The sequence below is a fragment of the Poeciliopsis prolifica genome, unplaced genomic scaffold, assembly GCF_027474105.1.
Source record: "Poeciliopsis prolifica strain line A6 unplaced genomic scaffold, Auburn_PproV2 SCAFFOLD024, whole genome shotgun sequence".
NCBI lineage: Eukaryota > Metazoa > Chordata > Actinopteri > Cyprinodontiformes > Poeciliidae > Poeciliopsis > Poeciliopsis prolifica.
Genome location: NW_026562399.1, coordinates 6,750,234 through 6,763,338, shown reverse-complemented (window position 1 = coordinate 6,763,338; position 13,105 = coordinate 6,750,234). Strand labels below are relative to the sequence as shown.

The window sequence follows — 13,105 nt, the reverse complement described above, 5'->3', positions numbered from 1 at the left end:
AAGAAATACATCCTATGATGTTGTCTCAAAGCTGCTTGAATAAGCAGTTACGTCATCTGACTGAAGAGGAACAAAGTTACTTTTTGCAGAATGCATCGTTCTGTTTGGTGAAGCACATCCAGAGAAAAACACGTGGAAGTTTTAGAGTGACCTGTAAAAGTATTTATAATCCCAAAACAAAACTAGGTGTTTAAGTGTCTATTAATGTTTTTTTTAGTGTGACAACTTTACATGATTGTTTGTAGAAGTAAAATTTGAAAATTGTAGTGTAATTTGTAGAACCATCTCTCTCTCCTGTTACAGTCCTCATGGAGGTTCTGCCTGCTTTGCACATTTTAAAAGTTTAGAGGCCAAATGGTTTCTCTTTTGCCTTCTCAAGGTGAAACACGTCTTCCACATAATGCAAACTGAAATCAGATTGAATTATTCTTTTGTGGTCTACGAAATAAAATATATCTGAAACAGTTTGCAGTTTCGGGATCGTAACATGAAAAAATTAGAAAAAAGTTCAAGGTGCATTAAATATTTTGCAAAGTGATGTATTGATCTTTATTTTTTTTTCTCTTCACAAAGACCTTCTTTAAGGCAGAAAAAGTTCAAGCAATGGATGTGATGTTCAAATTCAAATCTACTTTATTCTTCTTAAATCTTTATTTAACCAGGATAAAACTCTTCAAGATCAAAAGTTTATTTTATCCTCTTTAGGATCTCTTATTGATCCCAAAGGGAAATTAATTAAATGTTAACTGGACTTTTAACTGTAACCTGTTCATACTGCCATCCTGCAATCTGAAACGTAAAAGCAAGCTATATATGATGACACTGAAGCAAATTTATCAGCCAGTTAGTCCAAAAAACAGAAGCATAAACCATGGCTAATCAGAATGAATGATATAGAAAAAGCAAAGACATCAACTACAGAATATGATATTAATGTTCTGCCCAATTCAACCTAAATAACTTCATTCAATCCCAATCAGATTGACACTCAGCCGTATCGGGTGTAATCTGTGCAATTTATACAGCAGATCCTCATAACGTTGTGTTTTAAATACATAGTCAAGAAATATCAGTAGATTTTTATCGTGTAACTGACAGTGATTGATTTTTAGTCGCTGATGGCCAGACAAAAAAAACCCCACAAGAAATACAAATAGAAACAGAAAAAGTAATCTCCTATTTTGCTTTTGAAAAACAAGCTGAAAACTGAGCCCTAGATGTTATGTGAGCTCTTAAAAAAGCAGAGATTGTTATTTAGGAAAGTTTCTTGTAAGCAGCTTGTGATCCGACATCCAGACGGCGTGACAGTGAAGGTGGTATGCAGATGAAGTCAGCTGGAACTTTCTGCACCTGCTCTACCCAAGGTCTTCACAGCATGAAGCTGACAGAGCCAACAGGCTGTTTTCAGCACTGCAGTGTTTTTCAGCATGCAATTAGTCTTTCTGTCCACACATAGCATTACCCTGAAGTTCTTCAGTGGACAACCAGGTCCCTTTAAGGACAATGGGCAATGTCAAACAAACCAACTGTTGTAAATTATCTCAGCCTGCTGTTCGGTAATCTGTCCCAGTGTCCTCCTTCATGGTGTTTCCTACGTCTGTTCAAAGGTGTAAACTGAGGTGAGTTCATTGTGCAGTTCCTTTAACATGTAACTGAAATCTCCTCTCAATTCACTTAGTAACTTCTATTTTTTGACCATATTAGATGGTACAAAATAACACCTGGTGCCTGGCACGACAACAGCAATCAGAACGACTTAAAAAGGTCAAAACAATCTTTTGCAAAAAGCTAAGCCCACGTACATCTTCAACAATTTCCATTTCATCAAAGAATAATTCATATATTAGCCTGCAATTATTGTAATCCAAACATCCCTTTGTGTATATGAATATTATACACACTGATATTGCGGCGACGAATACATCGTCGTCGCACCATTTGACTTGGTGTCAAATTTGGCGTCGAGTCAGTGACATGTCATGTTGACATATGTCAATAGTGGTACTGTTGATTTTTACATCTATTAGATCTAATACAGTAACTGCTGCAGTTCAGCGACATGATGAAACAACACATGCAGTGTCGTCTCTTTTCTATCTGTTTCTACAACTACTTAATTTTTCTGTAAATTTATGGATTTACTTAATTTAAGAATTTTGTCCATCTTGCTAATCAGCTCATGCTAAACACACTTTTACCTTAAGGGTGCACTGTTGTGTAAAATTGACTTTTTTGAGCTTAACTTTATGTTATGTTTGAGAAATCCTTTAATCTCCTGTGGCAACCATTCAGCCATGCAAAACACCTGGGTGGACCGAGTGCCGCCTTCAAGAGAACGGTCCACCTCGGATCTAAATTCCAGCTCACAAAGCAACCCGCCCTCCTCCTCTCCCACTCAGCTCCTTCAGACTAGCAAGAAGCAATTAGCAAACAACTGGTGAAACTGTGCATCTGCTGAGCTCTTGAGAGCTACTTCTCAGGGAAACATTGGTAAAATGTGCAATGTGACGACTTCCTCCTGAAGGTCGAGTTTCAGAAAGACCAGGAGTTCTTAAAGAAACAGAGGCCCAATTTCAAGGCTTTAAATTATGTAGTCAAATTTCTTTAAAATTGTGTTTGATGCATAGCATTTGTATAATAACTGAACATAGTACTTGAAAATACATAATGCTGCCCCTTTAAGCTTCACTCTAGTGAGTCATTATAATCTAGTTTTGGGTTTCTGATCAATCATTTGTGTGAGTTGTGCCAATCTGATTTTTGAACTGCTCCTCTTTGATAAAAACAAGTAGCAAGAGTTCGAACTTGCATCTTGCCTGAAAGTCGCAGATTCTATTGGCGTCAGCGAGCTCAGATCAAAGTACCGCACCCTGTGCCATGTTCGGTGTAAAGCTCTGCACCATTAGCCCACTGGGCTTTGGGAGCATTTTGCTCCATTTCTCTGCTCCCCGGTGCAACAGGGTGTTGGTGTAACAGCTTGCACCAAGTTGCTTAATGTCACCTCCTGGAGCCACTGGAGACGTCCAGAATTTTATGCCAGCCCAGTTCATAGCCGCTGTGCTCTCAAATGTTGACCAGAGACGAGCCAACACGAAGAATTAAAAGCCCCGCCTCTCTGATCAATATTCATCAGCTTGGTGAGGTTGGCGTCGGTCTCCCTGTCTGTTGCTGGATCGAAGCGAACACTTGCGAGAAAGCTCTTTCCACGCGCCGTCTCCAGCGTGTTACCATGGAGACGGCCTCATTTTCACTGTGCTGTTGATGCGAAATGCAAGGCCCGCGGTAAAACCAGGGGAGGAAAGGAAATAATGAATGATGCTGCGTGCTGAATGGAACCAACACCGGAGTTGGGCTGAAGTTGGGCTGCAGGAAGACGGCAGAGAGTCAGAAGCGGTTCGGAGTCGGGCTGATCAGGAACCTGAGGGGCTGTTTCAGGAGTGGAAGTTAAACTCGTCGGCCTGCTGATTTATAAACAGATGCTGAGGAGGTCATGACTGGCAGCAAGCAGGGAGCCAGAGTCAGAACCGGGAAACACGGCCAGATGATGGAAGAGATTCATTTTGGGTTTCACATAGAAAAACTATTCCCAATGAACTGAACTGAGCTGAATGAAAAATGGGTTTGAAATAATTTACTTTTTAATGACTACAATACCTGGCCAACACTTCCAAACTACTGAAACTTTTCCCCATTTTTTATTCATTTAGACTTTACTCGACAGACAGAGCAAAGTAGTGCATAAATATGACATGCAAATTAAATAAAACTTGATTTGTGGGTCACGTATTTGTGTGGCATATTTGTCCCTCTTTATTCTGACCCTCCAAATTAAAATCCAGAACAGCCACAGGCACCTAACAAGTAATTAGAGCCCAGCTGTGTGCCATTTAACCTGAGAATAAGTCCAGCTGTTCTGTGAAGCCTCAGTGGTTTGTTAGAGAACATCGATGTTGAAATGATGCATTTTTAAATACACTGAAATAACATTGTTTTATTTATGTTCTAGAACTGAGCTTGGGTTTCTTTCCAATAGTAGGTTGTGCATGCTCAACATTGCGACAGGATGTTTGGACTGCAACGTTCACATGTGTTTTATGAATTTTTTGGGGGTTTTTTATGAAGTAAAGCATGTCTGACTGATTAACAGCTGTTTGAGGAGGAGAGCATGTAGAGAGTGACGGCGCGTCTCACCATGGCGCTGATGGTCTCCTCCCAGTCGGGTCTCTCTCTGGGATGGATGTGAGCGAGTTCAGGCACGATGTTATCGTCCTCTATGTGGCGTCCCGGCCTCAGGCTCCTGCAGCCAACACACACAGGACCACGCATGGTCAAATGTATACTGGATAACACGCAGAGCAGAAAGGTAAGTCAGACTGATAACTGTATATTTGTCGCAAAGATGAGACAAATTTCATTTCATTTCATTCTGATGTTGAAACTTGGGTTAAAAAATCCAAGCAAAATTAAAATGAAAAAAAATCTTTTGTTTCATTTCTCCCTTCTTTTAGTGATTTGTTATCAGTCTGATTCAAACAAAACCATAACATCCCATTTGTTTCAACAGTGTTTACCAAAAATGTTTTGAGCCGTCTTTAATATAAATGTGAAAATCCAGCACTTAATCCCTAAAAGTATGTCGAGGAATAATTTTAAGCTGGATGTTTTTGCATGCCATGTTTGAGCTGCTTGGATTATTTTCCATCTACTGTTTAGTTTTTATAAACTTAAATATTGTCACACTGCCATTGCCATGTGTACCCTGCAGTATCCTGGGTAGACGAAGTATGTGAGGTGCTACCTAAAGTAACTTAGAGCTACTTTAGCAAACTTCACTTTACACCACACCATGTTGAAAAAGAAGGCAATGTAGAAGTAAGAAGGGGAACCAAATGAAAAAAGCTGGGCTTGGAAATGCTACCCAAAAATGAGAGCGAAGAGCTCTAGTTTCTAACTCAAGCTACTTACTGTAAGCATCGGGATCAAATATATTGTGTTACAAAGATTTAAAGATGCTTGATTTTCACTAAACATCCATTCATTACATAGAAATATGTTCTAATGGTGTTAGCTCTTGTTAATATAGTAAGCAGAAAGCCACAAGTTGATCACGGTTGTTCATGAAAACTTTGAGTCAGTTCACCCCAATACAGACTTTCGTAGGTGTTAATATAGTTAATAAAAAAAATAAAAAATCAACAGTTCTAGGCCAACATGCTCAAGTCGTTGTGTATCCCTCTCTAAAGAAAAAACATCAAAAATACCAAGAAGCTTTAAGGACCACCTAGCAGGGGAACCGGCTTCAACAACATACTCAGCCTCTCAGCTCAGAGCTGCACTGCAGACCCACAATTCAACATTCCCTGATGAAGAGGCATGTCAGCAAACAGGAAGTGCTCCTTCAGCCCCTGCAGCACAGTTTCACAGCAAGGCTCAAAAATCTCACTTCCATCCCCCTTTTCTTGTCTCTTTCTACATTTGTTGAGGCTAAACATGAGGAAAATGTGACAGTATTTATCTAAGAGTCTCTCGTGCTACAGCCTTTAGTTCAAACTGGTCCACTATGTAAGTAAACAACCAGCAAAATCACACATTTAAAATGGTGAGACGATTTAGTCCTGACTGCACATTTCCATTTGCCTCAATTTTGGTCAATAACAAGAACAACGGCTCAATTTTTGCTCTGAAATGAAAGACATGAATCTCTCCGGGCATTTCTGTTCAACCACTGCTCCTCACCACTGGAGCCACTGCATGTCTGCCTGAAAATATGTTGGAGGGGGTAATCATGTCATTTCATTATATCATCAGCCAGTGGGAAAGCTAGCCAGCGAATGTGAAACACTCAGGCAATTTGCCTCTTTCAATGACCTAATATAGAAAACTCTTGGAGTTTGAAAAAGATCGTCTTCTGAGATGCAGCTTGTTCTTTTTCACTTCTTAAAAATTTGAAGTCTCTCTGCTGGGAGGAGTTCTATGAGTGATGTCTTTCTGGCTCAATCTACAGCTTATCCAACACTTTCCCATCATCACGTAAAGTCAAGCTTGGAGAGACAGCAGCTGCTGTAAACAAAGCATGAAGAAAGACAGCTGAATCAAAGAAGCCAAACCTTGTTGTCTGCAATACGTGTGGACACTGGTCAGGTTGCTACACTCTAACCTGGGCGTTAGACATGTGATCCATGTCAAAAGAAAATATAGCTTGAAATTTTGATAACTTCACAGAACTTTGATCCACAACCGTGGCATTCTGGGGGATGTAGGCAGAGGAAAGACAGAGCTAAGAAATGTCGGTGGCCTCAACTAACTCACTCACTCTTCAGTTACCAATGGCCGATAATGAAATTCTCCTCACTAGTTTGGCAGTATTTTGGATATTTAAAACAAAAATTAATCAATAATTAAATTTGATAGACTGATATGAAATGCTTATACCATTATATGTTTTTCATTAATCTTCTCACCAATATTGTTAATGTCGTCTTTTTCTTGGAATCATACCGTTAGTCAGCCAGCCATGTTATCTAAAAATCGCGGCCTTTTTTTTATTTTCACAGTTTCAAGTAACAATTATTGGTAAAAAAAATAAAGATAAACACACACATATATAGGTCTATGTTTTCACCAACAATCAAGCATTGTGATGTTCTACAATGACATTTACAGTCGAAGATTGGTGAAAGTATAACCCTATTCAACTGGTAGCAGGCTGCAGCTCCCCCTCTGTGTGTGTGTGTGTGTGTGTGTGTGTGTGTGTGTGTGTGTGTTTGTGTGTGTGTGTTTGTGTGCATGGGTGTGTGTGTTCAGCTGCAGCTCTTTTTCAAAAAGCAAACAACTCTTTGTGGGAAAAACAAAAAGTGCTGCTACAAGCACTAGGTGCTAAATTCATAAAGCAAGAGGGACATTTTTTTCTGGAAGTTATGTTCATACATACATTTACTTTAAAAGATATTGAACAAAAGATTTTTTTTATTTTATTTTAGTTTGTTTAAAAAGCATCAGTTCACAACAAATATCACCTGAAGGCACTTAACAGATGTGCAGTAAATGACATAAATTCTGATTTGTCCTTGTTATTATCATGACACTTTTGTTTTATTTCCATCATTTTCGGTTTAAAACAAACATGTTGACATAATGGTTTTGAATGCAAAGGAGTAATTTGAAGGAAAAAAAAATTAAAATCAAGGTCAAAGTTCAGTTCACCAGTAATCCCTGACATTGAACATGCATGCAGCGACAGTGGAGAGAAAAACTCCCTTTAACAGGAATATTAATAAAATACAATACCATTGTAATAAAGACCACCAACCATATCGACACTGCAATACAGAGGTATTCATGAATGTTAAAGAAAAAGAACAAAAGTGATGTGTTTGAGGGAGAGCAGCAATGCGTGGAATGTGCTCTAAAGACGATCAAGATTGAAGGCGTCACGTAATCATATCTTCATCTACATCTGCATAGGAACAAGTCAGAAACGGCTCAGAATGAAATCTGATTTGTCAATAACAAACATGATAAGGGATCCCGTGAGGAACGCGAGCACAGAAGAGTCGGAGCAACAAGTGTGCCAGCTTGGATGGACGTGATCACTGTTTATATCTACAAGTCTTTGGAGCAGAGCATGTTTTCCGAGCCTTAACGGAAAACACGTGGATACAAGCCACTTTTAGAACTGCCAATACAAGCCTCTAGAGAACATTACTGTTCTGCGCCGATGAAAGGAAAGCCAATGCTGCAGGGAGCTCCTTGGACATCAAGCTCAGCTCTACTGCAAATGAACAGCTTCACATGTTGGTTTAAACAGACAGGCGAAATAACATTCACATTAAAACTGAGCATTAAAATTTTATGAGCTATGCAATTAGAAAATTTATTATAAGCCACTTCATTCAAAGATTGTAATTCATATTTTAATCAATTCAGCCAATGACTGAAAACACAACAGTAGCAGAAAGGGGGGTTAGCAGTTCTTGTGGACAGGCCTGTCACAATAATCCATAAATCAATTAATCGCATGACAAATTAAAACAAACTCAATTATTTACACCTGCATAATTTATTGCTTTTCTCTTTTTCTGCCAAAAACTGGATGATAGTCTTCAGCCTGGTGATTTGGTCCCAACTAGAGACTTTAGTTTACAGAGACTTCATGATTAATTTTAGTTTTTGCTTCCGTTTTGTTTTTTTTTTATTGTGGATTTTTAAAATTCACAATAAATTCTGCTCATCACAATTTAAAGTTTGATGATCTGTAAGAACATATTCTTACATTAGTATCACTTGAAAATGGTCTCAACACAACAATATTATCGTTTATCGCAATAATGTCCGAGACAATTTATCAACCAGGAATATGTGTTGTGGTGACAGTCCTACTTCTGGATGGTGTTTATGCATTATTTACAGAAGAATATCTGAAATAGAATGGCACCAATAATACAAGGCCTTTAAAAATATAAAGAATGTAAATAGTTTTAGCTCTAATGTATTCGTTTTATATCTTTATGTCGTCAATCCACCTTCATTTTCTAATGGGTTCGTTATACAAAATAAACAACTTTATTGCTTTTGTTAAAGTTAAAATATTTAATTTAGAATATATTCATAAGCTACATTATTTCGCAGCGCTGGTCAAATTTTTTTTAGCAGCAAAAGCAAAGATTTCTCTGAATTGAAAGGTACGAATCCAGCAAACAGCAGAACAAAACCGTAAAACTACTAAAAAAAAAAAAAATATATATATATATACACACATATATATATATAATATATATATATATATATATATATATATATATATATATTTGTATATATATATATATATAGTCTTTAGGAGTCTTTAGCATTTCTTTTTGTTTCTAAAATGAATCTGTGAAATCGAGAAATGTTTTTTATTAGAGGTGAACTACAAAAAGTAAGCAAAATTTTCAATTCAAAACTTGTTTTGCTGCCAATTCATTAAATAATCATATAACATCAATAATAAATATATTTGTCTAAATCTGCTATCGGTTATTCAAAACGCAAATTGCGACTACAAACAGAAACGGGAATACAGAGGTTCTTGCTCAGCTCTTTACAAAAAATTTTAAAAATTGCATTAAAATTTTTAATGTGTGAAAATCTATGTTAGCTCTAATGTATACGTTTATTTAAAATTCAGACCCCAGCTACAATAAGCATTGTTGTAATGTAACACATATCAAACACTGAGCTGAAGTATTGTACCTGAATCTATTGTTGAGTTCAGCCAAGATTCACAGATCTATATTACACAAGCAACTGTCACAAAAGTTGCATTTCAAGTTTTTACACAGAGTCAGCAGTTCCCACTAGCTGCAGAAAATAAACATTTTAGTAAGCATAATCCTCAACTCTGAATGAAAGCAGACCTGTCACTGTGTATTTTTCCCGTTCAAAATAAAGCAGTTGGTTGTGATATTAATAAGACAGCTTCAGCTCCAGTGGGCACCGAGAGTTCTCACCATGTTCCCAGTTTATACACAACATATCAGTGTGTCTGTGTTCTCGCTGGAACTCAGTGACTCAGAACGTGTCCGTCCCATCGGCGTGAGAGGTCCATGTTGGCTCAGACGGTCGCACATCAGAACAGCCAGCCTGAGGTCACAGCTGACGTTTGGATCCGTTTATTTCAACCGTGCCAAGTACGCTATCCATTTAATAGCTTTTAAATCTGTGCCGTTTTTTTTTCTCCCTCCACATTTAATCATGTCAGAATTCCTCACTGATGCTCCTTTAAAGTATACGGCTTGTTCTAGCTAGAGGAAACTTCTCCTGTACCAGAGAAAAATAATAACAAAACAACAAACAGAGAGGGACGAATCAGCAGAAGCTATTAGTGAGCAACGCATGCAATTATCACCTTATGCACAATCTGGAGCTTCTCCACAGACTGGAAATCGGTCCAGTTGGCCAGGAGTTTAGCTCCTATCCCACTGAGGCGGACTATCTGGCCTACATATGGCATCACAGACGACGTGTCCATACAAATAACTCTCCAGAAGAAGAAAGAAAGAAAAACAAAACTGTCCAACTCATCTGATTTGGCGCACTGCACTGTTTGAGTCATTGGACTGTTTTACAGCTCAGTACTATCCTGGTTCAGACCATAAACATAATCACATGTGTAATTAAACATTTTCATTAGAATCACAATTGTGAGCACAGTTTCCTCGAATGATTCGAGTACCTCGATTATTCACCTGCTTTGAAGATTCATCAATTCATGTTTTATCATTTAGCGCAACGTTTCTAGCCGGGACATTATTTGCGTTGCGCGGAGCTCTGACTTCCGCCTCTGAGTTGTTCACGAAAGCTAAGTGTTAGCGGTATAACGTCCGATTTTCAAGTTCGGCCTGTGGAGATTTTATTGATCAATGATAACGCCCGGGGTTTCACTGTTTTCAGGGGACCAGTAAGCATCCTTAAAACATTCTGGGAAGCGGAATATAGCGCAGGGAATTCTGGGTAAATACAACCAAAACAAAATGGCTCGTGGTGTTTTGCCAAAGACAAAGGATCATTTCTACAACCACTAAAATCTAATTTTTGTTTACATTTTTCAAAGTAGGAAGTTACACTCATTTCTTCTTCTTGGGGTTTTCATGTAATTTCCTTTAGTGGTTCCTGGTGCAGTGCCACCATAGACGAGTGAGTAAACTGGTTTTTCACTGGGTTTGGTTTGTTTGGCACAGCAGATTGTGCAAGCAAAATGCACCAGCTGACAAAGGAGGAAATGTCGCATTTGGCCCCCATTCAAACTGGGATTGTACCGGATTGTTTGGTGGGAACAAACCCTGCGTGACCAGCATGCTGAAGCTTTAGGAGAGTTTAGGGGACATTAGGGATCCTGTGATAACCAGTTAGGATGAGACGTTTTTAGACAGGAATCACAGACTTGATGGTCGTTTCCAAGCGCTTTCGCCTGCCTTTGGTTCGATGGTTCTGAATTATTAACAGACATCATTGCTCACAGGCCTGGCAGAAACGCAAACATCTTAAGAGAGTAAACAAAAGTCGTCAACCTGATACTGAAAACATCCTGAGAACTCAGAACTGTGGTTCTGTGGATGGAACAGCCAGCCTTCTACGCTGCCTGTAGATGGCATGCGTGTCAAGTTTAGTTGAAGGAAAATGAAGAATTAAGTCGTTAGCTTTAAAGCAGCAATGTATAACTTTCATGAAAAAAATATATGTTTTTCACAATTTTATTAAAACCGTCACTACATGGTGACAGTTCGGTACAAACTCCTCTGCCTTCTTCCTGTGTTCCTGCTGTTATCTGAACAAATGTGCTGCTCCCAGACAATCATGTCAATCATGCTTGTGTAGGTACTGCTCATACCCTCCCCATAGCGATAACAGAGGCTGCCATAAATGGTCAGGCTAGTTAGCATGGCCTCCAATGATAAACAGAATGTTAAGCTGTTTCTCTACCATTTGCACTTTCCAGCAAGAACATGAGGATGATTGAGAGCAACCAGATTGACTCTGGTTGCTTTTGGTCGAGATCGCTGCATTTTGTCAGATATCAGTAGTAGCTAATGGAAGATATGGAGGAGATAAGCCTTTTCACAGAGTGTCTGTCTCATATTATACTGACACAACATGGTGACGCTTAATAAATATGTAAAAATACTCATTTTGTAAAAGTTATGTGCTGTAGCTTTCAGACAAAAAAGGATGCCATTTCAACTTTATGTCCAATTAATCAAATTTCGATTAGGGATCAACTAATGAAATATTTCATGACAGTATTGTGACAACAGTTAGGAAGAGTAAATTGTAACTTTTGTAGAAAAGTCAAAGTTCAGGGAAGATTTACACCACATGAATAATGTGTTTGCCTACAGTCATTTTTCTTTCCTTCAAACAAATCAAGCAACGATTTGCTTTGTACGTTTTGTGTCCATTAAAGTTTACAGTGTGCAAACGTGATGAGTGTGTCACTGTATAAAAGGGGATAGCAAATGCAGACCGCATAGAAAATATTACATATAACACCCAGAGCATGTACATGAATAGGGAATGAAGTGTGGTTTTTAACGTATCCTGAAGCAGAATTTGTTTCTGCAGTAATCTTCTAACTAGCAGGATTTCAGAGTCACTACAGAATGCAGTTCTAAAGCTTTTTAGCTCCATTTCTCAGTGTCATCTCGGGGAACCCGTCCCCGGCTTCTCTCCCCCCTCCTGATCCCAAGCTGCTGATCCTCTGATCCAGCCTCACCCAGCAGGATTTCTCGGACAAATTTTATAAATCACTAGCCTTGGCAAAATGCCCTTCCTTTCTCTCCCTCTTTTTTTTTTTCTTTTTCTCCTCCACACTGTCGTCAGTTGCCATGTTGGACTACTGTCTAATATATGCTAAGCTGCTGCTGCCATGGTAACCTCAGAGCAGGATTTAGACCTAGTTCAGGAGCAGAGATGGACTGAGGGCAGGTGGAGGGCCTGAGCAGATTTATTGGTCATCCCTAATCCTAAAAAACAAACCAAAACACATAACATAATGTTGATCCAGCAGAGGAATAACCACCATCCAGCTCCCTTGGCAGGACTGGAAGAAAAGGCTACAATAGGAAACTGGCTGCACTTCAAGAAAGAGGTGGACAGATTGCTGTTTTGACCTGTCGATTCAAATCTGTATAAGATTTTTTTGATCTAAAACAGTCCCTAAAGTGAGAAACAGATGTGGGCATTTATCATGCTGTTTATCATTTAAAAATAAATAAATAAATTTCTTATGATAATCATGAATTTAGCTTTATCGTCACAATAAATTCAAATTAATGCTTAAGAAAACCCTTTATTGTTGGGATTGATAGTTTTAGTATTTTCTCCACTGCTGGTTCAATAAGTTCATCAATGTTCATCAGTCAATTAAAAAACATGACTAAATGAATTTATTGTGTGCAGTTTAGTGACAGAAATCACACTTTGTGTGAACGGTGTCCTTAGGAAGCATATTACAAATGGCTTAAAATACAACTATCTGTGTTTGTGGGGCTATGGTTGCTGCGTCATGCAGTCACTGCCACACCTATAAAAGGAGCAGTTCTGATTGACACTATTTTTGTTACCACAA

General features: G+C 38.5%; 1 protein-coding gene across 1 annotated transcript in view; it reads right to left on the bottom strand.

The window, feature by feature from the left end:
• Positions 1-13,105, bottom strand: part of LOC129370586 (rho GTPase-activating protein 32-like) — an 88,663-nt gene that overhangs the window by 49,896 nt on the left and 25,662 nt on the right. Inside the window, 1 exon segment of the mRNA XM_055046666.1 lies at positions 4,192-4,297. Coding sequence (XP_054902641.1) covers positions 4,192-4,297 — 106 coding nt within the window.